This window comes from Mytilus trossulus, chromosome 1, assembly GCF_036588685.1.
Source record: "Mytilus trossulus isolate FHL-02 chromosome 1, PNRI_Mtr1.1.1.hap1, whole genome shotgun sequence".
NCBI lineage: Eukaryota > Metazoa > Mollusca > Bivalvia > Mytilida > Mytilidae > Mytilus > Mytilus trossulus.
The window spans coordinates 109,915,722-109,932,411 of NC_086373.1; the positions used below are offsets into that span (position 1 = coordinate 109,915,722).

Below are 16,690 nucleotides of genomic sequence, written 5' to 3' on the forward strand. Positions count from 1 at the left end.
TTACGAGGTCCAATTTGTCAGCCGTCATCACGTAAAAACGATGAATCAAAGAATTCAACCTTATATATAACTAATATAGTACAATAGTGTTAATTAAAAATTACACCACTCCAGGCCCATTTGTTTTCCACGTAATTAATACTGCTAATAAATAAGAAGTTCCGAGTCGAGTCCGACACCGATACCAATAGTATATTCAACTGTTACCTATTCCTACATGATCTGTATGTTCCGCATTTGACAGGCGCACCACCAAACGGTGTATTTAGAATTTTGCTGTATACTGTTAAAAAGTACTCCACGGCCCTTTTGTTTTGCAAATTAATAATATTACCAATAATTGATAGGTTCCAGGTCGACGGGTTCAACATGTTCAAACAGAAAGATTTTGAAAACAGAGAAAACTGTGCATCTTATAATCGGCATGACTTGATCAGATGACAATACCAATACTAAAATAAGGCATACGCATAGTTATATACTTTGATTCAGTCACGGACCCGCAATATCACGGGTGTGTTCTAGTATCTTATAATAATTTCTTGGGGAAATCTTAACTCAGTTTTTTGATTTTGCAGTCTATAAGCCGCGGTCACAACGAACCCACGACACATCTATGCAGCTCCACGACATGAAATCTTGTCAAATCGCGGGTCATCTGTGATCGTCGTACGACAATCGCACGATAGTTGCACGATATTTTGAGCATCGTGGCGCTGTCTTGTGTCGTGGGACGAAAATTGGACATGCACCTTTCTTGCTCTTCGATTATTTGTCATATCACTGTCTTGTGGCTGTCGTGAGAGTGTATGACCACAGTCGTGCGACTGATGTGCGATAAACACATTGTCGTTGGTACCAACATAAACCATTTTGATAAAACAATCTTCGCAGGACTGTCGTACGACAATCTCACGACTGTCGCTAGACACTCGTGAAACAGTCGCACGATTGTCTCACGAATATCAATTTTCGTACGATGCTCGCACAGCATTGATTGTCTGTCGTACGACAGTGGAACGTTCGTCGCGCAGCATAGTTACGTGTTATTTAGAATAATACAATTCGGCGGGAATGAATGTTTGGAAAAACATACTGTCTACCGTTTGAAGAGAACGGCTTTTCCGCCAGAACGATTATGTTCGGTTATGTTGAATATGCGCCTTGCCGGACTTCAACAAGAGCAAAATATAGTCCTGTTAGCGACCCTGTGACCACAATAGGAACGCCCGACGTTGGTGGGTTAAGCCATGGATCGAACGGCGCCAGACTTTTGGGCAATATAGTACACTGATGCAAGAGTTAGAACGGGAATCTGCCGTTGATTGCGTTGGATTCATGCGGATGGAGCCTTGTATGTTTCAAGAGCTTTTGCTGAGAGTGGCTACTCGCAGCACAGTTGCACAGCAATCTTACGAAAGTGGCACGACAGTAACACGACAGTCACACATGCATCCCAATACATGAAAACCTGACAAATAGCCCCAAACAACTCACGATTGTCGCACAACCGACTTGCGACAGGCACACGACAGTACAATTACATATATTTTCTGTCTTGTACCCATCGTGGAACCATTGTGGGCATGTCGTAGCTGATGTGACCACTCAAAATATTATTTTGACATTTTGCATGACGGTGCCACGACAACTATTTTATGTATCTTCCACGACAAAAAAAATTGTACGATTTGTTGTGACCGGGGCTTAAGACGCATCCTTGCTCTATGATAACAGTTATACAAGGTCTATATTGAAGGATACTTTCGAAAACCCAGACGCAGCACCACAGCTAAGTCATAATATTTGTGTAGTATTATAACTTCATGAACAGTAAAGGAGACATGACTTCTGCAATGCCAAACAGCAAAAGTATCGACAGGCAGTATGATAGTTAGGAGTTGTGTATACATCCCGTTTGAAAGGACTAACATGTAGGTATGTTTTGATTTGCTGATGGGAAAATCGATAATGTATGCCAATGTAAACTATATTCAAAGATCTCATTACAAAATAAGTTAGATAACCTTTACTTATAAGTTTGTTTAGAGGTTCGATGAGTTTACACGGATCAAATAGTGATTTCCTCGCTTTTAGTGCAATATTACCACATCTGCTTGTTGTATTTGCATCTGATAGACTACGAACATGATGTTGTTTGAATGGTTTATACTTACAAACGTCGTTGTTGTGACCATGCACAATATGTATGAGCTTTTTGTTTATGATTATATAAGATTTATGTAAGAAATCTTAAAACGAAAGGTTGGCAACATGATTGTCTAATGAAATTTCTATAAAGATCCAGATTTTTATATTTACACTTCACAAAAAAGCATGTTGAAATCAACGACATTCAACGGAACTCCTTTTAGGTTTTTCTATAAAACATAAAAGTTTATGTACTGACAGCACTGTCTGTGTTTATGTGACATATGTTTCTCCCTCGATAAAAAGGATAGGAATAAAAACATGATAGATATTAAGTTCAGTTATTATAACAGGTCATGTCAAAACCAGACTTTGAAGTGGAGTCAGGCGGACTTTTGAATTCATTACTAAGATAAATGATCTTAAACCATATAATATAAAAATTTTAATGAACAAACTATTGACACTGATGAAGATCCGGTTAGCTTCTTTCAGTTTTTATCAGTGTTATAGATTTAGCAAAGCTATATTTCATAATTTATATACTATGATATTGATAATAAACTATTAATATCACAGTTTAAATATGAAAAATACACATAACTCATTTACTGTCTTATATATCAATGCTAATATGTATCTATTTTTTATTGTTCAAAATGATCTTGCTTGGTTTGAATTTAGTGAGTTAGCATTTAAATGTCAATTTGTAGTGTTCTTTTGTATAACTGAAGATTTTTTTCCGACCTAGGTACGGATATGGGGATATGCACTATTAGTAGTAGCTCTGTTTTAATATAACGCCTAAGCTGTAAAATTGAAGTGCTTATCGTAAGCATACAAACAAAAAGAGTTGATATTAGAGTTTTACGATTTGATTAGTTTCAGTTATTTAGTAATGGCTTCATCCGTATTCAGTACCACGATAAGTTCAATTAATGTTCACTGTATTCTCTCGGTGAAATAGTTCTAATTAGAGTAATCAAACAATAAAATATAAACATTATCTTTAACTAATCAATAATCTTCCAGAGAAGTAAGTAAACGTTGGTTGATATCTTAAAGGCTTTCTTGTCGTACACAATACCATTTCTTCTTTTTTTTAATTAAAACAAAAAATGATCGTAATATATTCTTTTAAATAACGAAAAAAATATACCCGAAGAAGGATACAGACATAATCTACAGCACAAGCTTCCACCGAGCAACGATATATGATTTATTTTTTTATCTAAATCATTTAAAATAACAATTTCCTCAGAGAGAGGGAGAGAAAAAAGAAGACGATATATTTTGGCTGACGGCAGTAAAAATAAAAATTATTATACCAGATCCATCCTCACCGTGTACTACACGTTGGACGTATTTGTAATTGATCAATTGTGTTCATAAATATCTTTTGAGGAAAACAATTTTGAAAACAAAATATATAACTGTTATATAAGATTAGAGTGAAAGGTTACGAAGGACACGATCTTTGAAAGAACAGTGATATTTTTAATTGACGGGATTCATTTGAGTAAAAAAACAATTAAAACCAATCATACTGTTCTTTGTTATAACAATGGTATTCAGACATTGTCAGAAACTACATGGCATAAATTACTTAATAATGAAAACGGAAAACAAACACTTGACATTTCATAGTAATTTTTAGAGACTGTTCTTCAAGTGAGATGTTAAGCTCGCTCTAAAACCAGGCTTTATTCTTCATTTAATTTGTACCAACTGAATGTACCAATTCGGGTATAATATAGTTTGTTTGGTGTGTTTAAGATTTTGTTTTACTACTTAATAAGGAACGTTCCCTTTGCAATTTTCCCGTAGTGTAGTATTTCTGTTTTCTTTTCTTTAATGTAACAGACAAACGAATACAAACTACATAAATATCATTTATAGATATAGTATTTTTTATTGACATCTTTTTGGAACTTATAAGATATATGCACATTCTTGGCATCAAAAAATAAAAGAATAAGGTTATGATTGGCATACAATGACATAGCGATTAAATAAAACATACTGGTTTCTACAAAGGACACGTGATTAACTGGTAGATCTAACAATATATAAGGGAATACGAATTCAATTGAAAATTGGTGTGAGTGAAAGAAGTAGGTCCTGAAAGACCCCTTTTGACCCCCCAAAAAAAAAACAGTTTTACAAAATTGTTAAAATGTATACTTTTAGTTATTTATTGGACAGTAGAATGCATCTGCTACATAAATATGGGCTCTAATTGACAATAAAATGCACATATCGGGTATTAGTACCATTAAGTCATGCTAAATTACTGAAATCGTCACAATTCTAGCATTTTAGTTAAATTTTAGACGGTTTTCGTGTAAAACGAAAGTGGCTGCATTCGTGTGCATCCTTTATATTGAAATGTAAGTTGTATTTTATGATAATACATAACATATATAAAGATTGAGGATAAACACGGATGCGACCACTTTCATTTTTGACAAAAACCATCGGAAAAGTGACTTTTCCGGCATATTTGATAGATATTTCATATTTGAGCCTAAATCGGATCGGTTTTAATGACTTAATCAGTTAAAATCTTTCACATATACTAATTGATTAAGATGAAATAGACCCTTAAATGTTTTAAAAGTGGTCAAAATCTTTCGTCAGATGAACCTGAAATTTGAGGCCAAAATCGGTCCTTACCGGACGTACTCCTTTGCCTGTGTACCAACGAGCATATCAATGGATTTTTGTTATAAATAAGATAAGTCTGCTTGCAAAATACTATATTTACCGAACAAAACTCTGAGAAGTATTGCCAAATTCAAATGCTTTCTGAAACTATTCAAAAGTACACATGAACTTAGAAAAATACATTTTTTTCTGAGAAATATATCACACTGAAGCGATCAGATCACAGACGATCCAAGAGTAAGAATAGTTGCACTGATTTATTCTTCATAGCTTCTTTATATGTGCTAGAGAAAATGAATTATAAAAGCACAATATTAAGTTTCTTGGTTTATTCTAATTAAAAGAATTAAACTCATTCAGTGTAATTAACTGGTTGTGTCTGTATTTGCCCTGTTATAGATTCTCTATCAGCTTTATGGTCCTGAACTTTTCGAGTTTCGGGCCAAAACAGCTTAAATCGAATCTTTGATAGGGCCAAAACAGAAACAGTCAGTTATTCAACTTGATGAAGATAGTCCAAAAAATACACACGGAGCGGTTCAAATACTAGTTATTTCTAAACAAATACGCATACAATGAGCTTTAATGAGAGTGTATAGTATCATACCATCGGTTGAAATACAAATAATATTCATAATATGCTTTCCGAGAGAGGCAGGTGCTGTTTTTGAACTCTGATTTGTACATGAGTTAATGTTGGTCTCTCTTATTATTATGTTTAAAGGCTGACTTCTGGCCTAAATGTGCGACACTTTAATGTGTACTTATAACTACAATTCGATCTTCCCTATAATAATTTATATATATAACAATTCAATGTTTTGGTTATTTTATGTTATCTTTTCGCACTAAGTGATTAAGAAATAAGAATGTGTCCCTAGTACACGAATGCCCCACTCGCACTATCATTTTCCATGTTCAGTGGACCGTGACATTTGGCATTAAAATTAGAAAGATCATATCAACTTCATCAAAAACTACCTTGACCCAAAAACTTCAACCTGAAGCGGGACAGAAGGACGGACGGACGGACGAATGAACGAACAGACGAACGGACAAACAGACGAACGGACGCATAGACTAGAAAATGTAATGCCCCCTACTATCGTAGGTGGGGCATAAAAACACAACGTTGCCCGCTGTTCCCAAATATTTGACACTTTTAACTATTATGTCTGTTTGCTTTTCTCCCTTCTTGTTGTTAATCTATACTATTAAACGAGAAGACCTCCTTTTTGGTGCTGCTTCTCTTCCTTCCAAAATAAATCAATCATAATGTCTCTGTGTCCTATAGGTAACATGCATAGTCGCATTTGTCATCCATTCTTACGACTATTCAGATTGAGTTATTTTGGGAGAAGAACGACAAAAAGGTGTCAGACCACCAATTACTCCCTCCAATTTAGAACGTATGTAAAAGTAGCCCTACTCTGACACAAAATAGTGCTTTTGATGTACTTGTTTACTTACACAAACCAACAAATATGCAGAAATGAAACTTTTGATGAAAGAGACATATATCGAGATCATTTTGAGCCAAAATTTACTTGTCTATGAGTTTGCATTAAAAATTGAGGATTAATGCGCTCCATAGTATACTAATTTTAGATTTTCAGAAAACCAGGTTTGTTTTTTTGAGTATCTCTGTTTGATGGTCAGTTAATTTGTTAGAAGGCTTTAAAGGTAGGGTGAAAATTGGCATGTAGAATGCTGATACATGTACAATTCAGGATATACCTGGTTTCTATGAAGTTAAACTTAAGATAAAATATTTAGAAAGCTGTGAAAATTGCAAAATTTGGTTGAACAGATCGGGATTTTTAATTGGTGGTCTAACACCAAAAGGAGTCCGGATATGATTCCGTCATCAGACTAAATTTTAGTCATGGATAAGACTTCCGATGCACAAAAACAACCAATCGTATGATAGATTACAAAAATGAAAAATAAATAAGCCAATTAGAGCGTTCTCCACATCATGGTGTTTAGATCGCAAGAACCACAACTACTATACCTCCTTATACAGGACAATTATTTTTCGCGTTTATCTACATGTAAAGTACGATTATACTGCTTTAATATATAGAGACTCTCTGTATTCTGTCTACTGTTTTCTTTGTAATGTTTATTATCTAAGGGGTCATACCAGTTGCATATATATTAAAATAAGTAAAACATGTGACACAAGTACAACCCAGATGCGGATTTAGGGGGGGGGGGGCTGTTTTGGGAAAAAAATTGGTTGCTTATATAGGGAATCACTGAAGCGTGGCAGGAGCGGTCCCCCTCATAGGTTAGTCAGAGGGCCCCCTCTTATGAAAATTCCTGGATCCGCCACTAAAACAATCGTATGATAGATATTAAAAATGAAAAACAAAAAAGCGATTCAGAGCATTCTCTATATCATGGTGTTTAGATCGCAAGAATCACACAATTATACCTCTTTAGAGAGGACAGTTATTTACGCGTTTAATATCATGGTGCATGTTTAGATCGCAAGAACCACAACTATTAAACCTCCTTAGAGAGGGCAATTATTTTTTGCGTTTATCAGCATGTAAACTACGATTGTAATACTTTAATATATAGAGACTCTGTATTCGACCTCGACCAAAAACTTTAACGTGAAGCGGGAGAGACGAGCGGACGGACGCACGGATGCACAGACTAGAAACATAATGCCCATGAAAGAGGCATATTGTTGAAAAGGAAAAAGTGATTTGGCAAAAATGAAAGTAAGGTAGAGATTAGAGGGAGGCATGACCTTATCGAGACGTCGGGATTTGTGGATTGATCCTTACGGATCCGGGAATATATTTTTTCGATTTCGGGATATGAATTTCTTTTCAATTCTGCATTTCGGGATTTCATTGTTTATAGCCCGGGATTTCGGGATTAGGACCCCTCCGACCACCCCTCAAATTAGCCTTAGTCGGTCTTAGTCATTTATAAAAGATTCATAGCATACCATTGACATGTTAATAAGGCTCTCAAAAGAAAAAGAACCGATGGATTGTTCTAGAAGCATATTCTATTAGATTAGAAATGGTCTACATATAAGCAGTTACATTTATTTTATGTTTGAAACAATGCAAATTTTTAATTTGATTTGACTTTTACCAAAAGAAGCATTGTAGCAAAGGAGAAGAATAATTGTGGTCTGAGGCCAGAAACACGAAAATAATTGAATTTAAAAGAAAGGAAACAAATATCGGACTTTAGGGAGAAGGCTTTTGATACCTTTTGTGAAATTCTCCATACATAATATCTTTTACAACGAATCATCCTACAACAGTTCAAAAGCTGTATATGCCCGCGATTTCGCGGGTGTGTTCTAGTATAATTGAATTTTACGAGCTTTTCATACACGTGAACATTTAAGCTAGCTAAAGAAACATGTTTATTCCAACAAATTCTACGTACGGAAATGCATAAAAGTCAGGAATATGACAATTGTTTTCTTTCGATTGATGTGTTTGTTCGTTTGATTTTGCCATTTGTAAATGGACTTTCCGTTATGAATTATCGTTGAAGTTAAGCATTTGTAAAAATTAAAGTGAAAATTTTAAAGAATAAAAGCGGATCCAGGTTTTATTCACCATTTAAATTGTCATGTTAAACACCATAGAATTAATAGAGGAGGTCAACTTAAATATTGTTTCCTTAAGCAAGTTAAATTCAAATAAAGATAATTCAGTTGTGATATTGAAATTGATTTTATGATCATGATACAATTGAGTTGTGATCAGAATTATATAATTTTTTGTCGTCAACAAATTTACAATATTGATGACGACAAAGGAGCGGTGTCAATTAAAACTTAAATATTAGTAAAAACAGACACATTTTTGAAAGGCAAACTTTTAACCCTTTACAGTGCTACAATAGTTAAATAAAATACACAAATAACCACACAACTACATGTTATGAAGGATAAATACTAATACTACTCGAATAAAAAAGTTTATAATTTTGACCATATGAGATTGAATAATTCAAACAAAATAAGATAACATTCTCATCATAAGATTTTTTGGTTTTTGTGGAAAATTTTTATAATGAAATGTTCGGATTTATCCAATTGGATAAGGTGGTAAAAAATAATCCGTAGATTAAGACACTTAAAATATCTGTTTAGAAATTCTCAATATCTTTCGCTTGGAAAACTATCTTCAGAAATGCTCAATTGAAGGTAATGAGAAAATTCTCAAAGACATTTTTAAATTTTAGTTTCTTGTGTACAATTTGGAAATTAGTATGGCGTTCATTATCACTGAACTAGTATATATTTGTTTAGGGGCCAGCTGAAGGACGCCTCCGGGTGCGGGAATTTCTCGCTACATTGAAGACCTGTTGGTGACCTTCTGCTGTTGTGTTTTTTTTTATTTTGGTCGGGTTGTTGTCTCTTTGACACATTCCCCATTTCCATTCTCAATTTTATTTTCGGATTCATAATCTGACAAAATCTACGAAATAGATGCTCAATTATCAAACATTTCTATTACGATATTGTCCTCCGTTACTTTTTGCCAAATTGAACTTAAGTTCTAATAACACACATGTAGCGGACCAATAATTTAAATGATGTGCATACAATGGCACTTTTTTAAATAGTTGTATGCTTTTGGAAAGGGAAAGTGCTGTTTGTGAACTCTGGTTTGTGCATGCATTTAAATGGCCTTTCTCGACTATATTTTCCGATTCTATAATCTTATCCCTATAAGAGAGGGATAATAAAATAAACGGTACCAATTTTTATGTACCAGATGCGCATTTCGACAATACATGTCTCTTCAGTGATGCAAGTGGCCAAAATATTTGAAATCCAAAGCTTATATAAAAGATGAAGCGCTATAATCTAAAAGGTTCAAAAAGTATAGCCAAATCTGTCAAAGTAATCATAGCTTTGCATGAGTGAGATACATTCCTTAATTTATAATAATTTATAATATTTTGTAACAGCAAATTTTAATAACACAAAAAATCCGTATTTTCATGCCAGTACCGAAGTACTGGTTCCTGGGCTGGTGATACCCTCGCGGACTAAGAGTCCACCAGCAGAGGCATCGACCCAGTGGTAGTAATAAAATTACCGGTAGTACCAATACATACTAGAGTGAGGTCAGTTTTATTATATATTTTAGTAGACTGTATGTATTAAAGGAGTGAATTTAATAGTTGGTTCTGTCCATGACGAAAAAACATAATAAATAAGGTGCATACTGATTACATATTAAACGGATGTAGCACATAGTTATTACACTTACAACATAAAATGTTACATGCTTGTTTTTTTCTTAATTTTTTTACATAAATAAGGCCGTTTGTTTTCTCGTTTGCTTTGCTTTTGTTTGTTGTTTCTGGACCTTTTATAATTGACTTTGCAGTATCAGCTTTTCTCGTTGTTGTCGATTATATTAGTTAAATTCTCTTCTACAAAATGTAGAGAGTTGTCTCATTGTCGATCATACCATATCTTCTCTTTTTATTTTATTTTCAACAATATACATAGGTCTTTACAGAATGCTAAGCTTTAAATCTTCATTTGTTTATAAAAGATGTGAATGAATATAACAAATAGATCCCGAGATGTACCACTTTCAAACACTTATCTTATAGTTTATTTCTATTTCTGGCTTTGTTTGCACATGTTACAGTGTTTAAGGAGGTCATTACCAAGCTATTTTATTAACAAGTAGATAATTACACTGTGATCAGTACATTTACAAGGATTTGAAGATTTTTAAAAAGATTTGTTTTTATATAATGTTTAAAATATATATTTAGCAAGTATATTCAGTATGAAAATAAAGATTGATCGAATGGAGAACATGATAATTACCTACTTAAAACAGTAGTGCTGTAGGAAGCGTCCATAATTGCTTCCTTGCTTTAGATGGCTTTTAATTCATTTTCAGTTGATGATGTAACTTTTTGGATCCTCTCCCAATATTTTTTAATAGGAAGTTACAACATTTATTTTATTAGTTACAAGGTGTGGCACTTTAGGTTTGTAAATCAATTTACTGGTTTCATCTTCTTTCATTTAAATAAATCGTACAAATAAATCCACGAAACGTACCTCATATTTCGACACTGTAAATCATTTGACCACCAATGAAACTATTATATAAATTTAAAAATGGTTAAAATATGAAACATGTCCAAACAATATTAAAGTAAAAACATGTAACCTGAACTCTTGCCTTTCTTTTTATGACTACTAGCTACATGTATATGATTGTGCTAACAAGGAAACTATCTAGGGTTCCCTTCAATTTATTTTGATATTGAGCGTCTTGAGATCTTTTCTAAATCTACTCAAAACACGTTTTGTACGTATGAAATTTAAACATGCTGCCAAGCTTTAAGATAGATTTGAGATATGTTCAATGGTTGACGTTAAAGTGATTCAACCGAACTATACACTAATAGCTTGATCATAAATTTTCAATCCTGGTATCTATGATGAGTTTATTACTTATATTTGTACAGGAAACCAACCTGATAGTTGTTTACTCCAGAGCGCGGAGTAAGAGTAATGATTCGTCGGTTTGTAGTCAAAAGAATGTCCCTTGGTAAAAAAAACAAAATCCCTTTGAAGGACATCTTCACACATTAAGAACTTTTAAATTAAAATTTAGTCCTAAACATTCATGTATGGTTTGAATAATTCTGGTTTAGAGGTAGATAACCTCACATGTAGTGTTTTTTAATGTTTGAAATTGTTGAAAGATATGCTTCCATTTTACATCATAAAATTGAGAAAGGAAATAGGGAATGTGTCAAATCGACAACAACCCAATCATAGAGCTGACAATAGTCGAAGGTCACCAATCAAAACACTTACGATCAATCTGTTTCAAGATTAAATTTTGTCTAATATACATTGGCAGCAGCTAATTTTAAGGTACTGATTCAGGAATTAATTTTACACCAGTTGTAATTCTGACTTGGGGATTGCTTTCCATAAAAAAAATCAATATTGACTCTAAGATTGGGCGTTTTCCAGGAGCGGTACAGCCTCGGGATTTCATTGTACACCAGTTGTAATTCTGATTCGGGTATTGCTATCGATCAGAAGATCAGTATTGACTATTAATTGTGCGTTCTCCAGGAGTGGTACTGCTTCCGGACTTGTTTGCACATCGGATGCCACATATGAAGCAGAATCTGCTTTCCCTTCTGGAAATCCTGAGATCACTTCACGTGTTTTGTGGTGTTCGTGTTGCTTATTCGTTAGTTTTCTATGTTGTGTCATGTGTTCTATTGTTTGTTTGTTTGTCTTCTTTCATTTTTAGCCAGGCGTTGTCAGTCTATTTTCGATTTATGTGTTTGACTAGCCCTCTGGTATCTTTCGCCCCTCTTTTGCAGTACTGACACAGGTACTCATTTCCACCAGCAGTGCAGTATTGCCACTTGGACTGATTATTCATTAGCAGTGGTACTGACTCGGGTTTTGTTTGTTTATCAGTTGCAAAACAGATTCATGGTTTGATCATTCATTATCAACGGTACAGACTCAGGTATTAATATTTTACAAGCAGTGGTACTGATTCGGGTTTCAATTGTCAATTTGTGACTGACTCGTGGATTGGTTGTTCATCTGCAGTGATAATGAATCTTATCGCACTGCGGATAAATTATCACGTTGTGATTGGTTTAACGCCGTCACGTGGTGACTCCTATGAGACCGTAGGGGGTTTGTAAATTTCATAGGGGGTTCAAGACGCGTTTGTGGTGACGTCATCTCTTTATGTTGTTCTGTTTTATAGTTTATTTTTCAACAAAACGCAACAGAAATAGTCCAGCGTGCGATAAATTTGTTAAACAGATTCATAGAGGGTGGAGAAAATATATAGGGGATTCAATCTGCGGTCTCACCCCTATGGATTTTAGGGGGTCAGTAGCGAACCATATAACTTATAGAGTAATGATACCTACCAGGAGCGCAGTATTGACTCATGGTTTTATTGTCCATTAGTTGGGGTATTGACCCACGGATTGATCGTTCACAAGCTGCAGTAATTACTCATGGTTTGATCATTCATCATCAACCATAATGACTCGGGTTTGGCTTGTTCATCTGTTGCTTTACTGACTCAGAGATTGATCATTCACCAGCAACAGTACTGGCTTTTTTTTATTGTCTATTAGTTTCGGCACCGACTCGGAGACTGATTACCACCAGTAACAGTAATTCTTCTGGTTTTGATTGTCCATCCATTGCTGTACTGTATCGGATATTGATCGTTTAAAAGCAGCAGTACTGGTTCTTGAATTGATTGTCTACCATTAGCAGTATTTACTCACACATAAATTGTCCACAAGTAGCATTTGTCACTCGGTGTTTGGTTGTACACTATAAACGGTACTCACTATGGGGTGATTTATATCAGCAGTGGTATTTTAAAAATTGGGCATTTATTGTCCAACAGCAGCGGTACAGACTTATTTGTTACTTTTTAATCATCAGCAGCACTGGTTCTTGGATTGTTTGCATATAAGCAGCAGTTCCGATGCAGGTATTGAATGTCTCCTACTAGAGGCACTGATTCAGGGATAATTATTTACAAGAAGTGGTACTGACTGAGAGATAATTATCTGCTAACAACGGTACTGCCCCGGGGATAATTATCTACTAACAGCGATTCTGACTCGGGGATAATTATCTAAAAGCAGCGGTACTGACTCAGGGATAATTATCCACTAGCAGCGATACTGACTCGGAGATATTTATCTTCTAACAGCGGTACTGACTCGGTGCTAATCATCTTCTAACCACGGTTGTGGCTCATGGATAATTATCTACTAACAGGGGTACTGGCTTAGGGTTATTATCTACCAGCAGTGGTACTGACTCGAGGATTATAATCTACTAAGAGCGGTACTGACTCAGGGGTAGATTAACCAATAGCAGTTGTACTGACACTTTGATAATTTTCCACTAGCAGTGTTTCTGACTCGGAGATAATTATCAGCTGTTCCGACTAAGGTATTGCATGTCTACTAGCAGTGGTACTGACTCTGGGATATTTATCGACTAGCAGCTGTACTGGCTCGGGGATAATTATCTACTAGCAATGTTACTGACTGGGGGATGAATGCCTATTAGCAGTACTAGTGGTGCAATTGGGGATAACTACCTACTATAAGTCGTACAATTGGGGATAACTACCTACTATAAGTCATACAATTGGGGATAACTACCTACTATAAGTCGTACAATTGGGGATAACTACCTACTATAAGTCGTACAATTGGGGATAACTACCTACTATAAGTCGTACAATTGGGGATAACTACCTACTATAAGTCGTACAATTGGGGATAACTACCTACTTTAAGTCGTACAATTGGGGATAACTACCTACTTTAAGTCGTAAAATTGGGGATAACTACCTACTATAAGTCGTACAATTGGGGATAACTACCTACTATAAGTCGTACAATTGGGGATAACTATCTACTATAAGTCGTACAACTGGGGATAACTATCTACTATAAGTCGTACAATTGAGGATAACTACCTACTATAAGTCGTACAATTGGGGATAACTACATACTATAAGTCGTACAATTGGGGATAACTACCTACTATAAGTCTTACAATTGGGGAAAACTATCTACTAGCAGCAGTACTGACTTGATATGGTTTTCTGTGAGAATAATGACTGTCTACGTCATCAGACATGTGTATCATGTTTGTCAGTGAGATGAGTTTAAATCTATTCTAATCAGTGCAATAGCATATTTTTGTTTTACTATTTGTAATATAAATATAATTCGTTATTCATTTGTAGTTCAGCAAATACTAAATACATACATTTAATAAAAAAATTACACGTAAATAAAACGTATTACTTGGTCTTAAATGTAATTGAACATTGACATATGCAATTATAGAAATTTAATAGAAACATGCACAGAAGAAAATCAATCTTATGATACGTTTAAGATATTATTTTTTGTAAGAATAATCTCATTAAGTAATGCATGGCTCGTTTGATTTCAAATTTGAAACTAGAACATTTCATCATATTGGGTTAGTATTCATGCTTTTATAGCAATTAAACGGTGTTGTGTTTCTAAAGTAATTTATTTTACAGAGTATCAATTGAGCATATTTCATATCTAATGTCAGAGGCATCCTCGATTTGCATAATCTCGACTCCTTGTATTAATAAGTCAATATGCGTGAAAGTTTGAATACTTCTTTAAGTGAAGTATCAATAATCGTAGGGTTCTGTGAAGAGACTCGGCTGTTTACATTTTACTGTAATTTACAAAAACATCTTATTAACTCAGATGATGAACATGCATGTTTTATAATTATTCGAAACAGATGTAATTTGTTAATTAAATTCCTGTGAAATATGTTTGGTTGATTGATATATATGATAAGTGTGGGGGTATTTAAAGAAGGAAGTTAATCAATACGTAACATAATTCAGAATGAACGCCACGAATGATACCACGGAATGTCATCACTTTGATCTTCTATGTTTGGACAGACATAATAAAACGGAACAGGCATACACAATTCTTCTGAAATATATTTTTCCGAATTTTTATGAATGGATTTATATTGCCTTATTTAGTACAGTTTTTATATTTGGTTTAATTGGTAACATTTTGGTATTTTACGCTGTATGGAGTAATGTTCACTTACGGAATACGACAAACTTTTTCTTGGTTAATTTGTCCATAGCCGATTTCTTGGTACTACTTGTATGCTTGCCACCAACCGTTATACATGATATTGCCCAGACATGGTTCCTTGGAGAGACTATGTGTAAGATAATTACATATTTACAGGTAAGACTTATCGTCTCTCTCTCTCTCTCTCTCTCTCTTTACTTGTATGCTTGCCACCAACCGTTATACATGATATTGCCCAGACATGGTTCCTTGGAGAGACTATGTGTAAGATCATTACATATTTACAGGTAAGACTTGTCATCTCTCTCTCTCTCTCTCTCTCTCTCGCTCTCTCTCTCTCTCTCTCTCTCTCTCTCTCTCTCTCTCTCTCTCTTTACATATTAACCGGTAAGGGTAAGTAGTTGATGTGTTAAAACAAGTAATCTCTATCTGTGCAAGAAAAAAGAGGAACACAGCATTAGGGAAACACTTATAACTTAACAAATATTATTTTACTACTACCGTTTCAATTTAAAAATATCTGCTTTTCGTTCTTAATGTGTATATTTAAGTCTACAGTTATTTTTACAACAGATGTCAACACAAAAGAGTAAATAAATTTCTATTCACAACCTGTCTTTATTACGGAAATGATTTTTATCTATACATTTGTATATATTTCTTTAGTAATGGACTATATTTTTACAACAATGATAACTTGTACAAATCTTATTATAGGAATAGAAACGATCGTTAGGAGGAGCAAATATTTGCATATTATACAAATCCTTATAAAGTGTATAAAGAATTATACTAGTATTAGGTTCACAAAACACATTTGAATTTAATCCCAAGCGAGTCTTTTCTTACATATGACTCCAGACAATTCGTTTACCTTGCTGATTTTTTTACTTTTATGACCATGATATTTTGCTGAATAAGTTCGACAGTGATTCGTATATTATGAAAAGTTTAAATTGGTTCAACTGTTTTCACACTTATTTAATTAAGCCGAATTGGTTCAACTGTTACACAATTCTGTTATGATATTGAACTTTGTAAGAATATATTTAGAATGCTTTCGTTTTGCTTAAATACACAGAGGGGAAAGTTATATCGGTTCTACTGTTACACATACAGTTTGAAATCTTAATTGGTTCTACTGTTACAGATATATTAGGAAACGCATAAAAAATTTACAACTCTTTTTAAAAAAGTGATTTATCTTTTT

The 16,690-nt window shown here is 34.2% G+C and overlaps 1 protein-coding gene across 1 annotated transcript in view; it reads left to right on the top strand.

Annotated features, from left to right (window-relative positions):
- The first annotated feature begins 15,681 nt into the window (after positions 1-15,681).
- Positions 15,682-16,690, top strand: part of LOC134705792 (orexin receptor type 2-like) — a 34,769-nt gene continuing 33,760 nt past the window's right edge. The window contains exon 1 of the mRNA XM_063564512.1: positions 15,682-15,767. Within this exon, the coding sequence (XP_063420582.1) occupies positions 15,741-15,767 (27 nt within the window). The 5' untranslated portion in view covers positions 15,682-15,740. The remainder of the gene's footprint in view (positions 15,768-16,690) is intronic.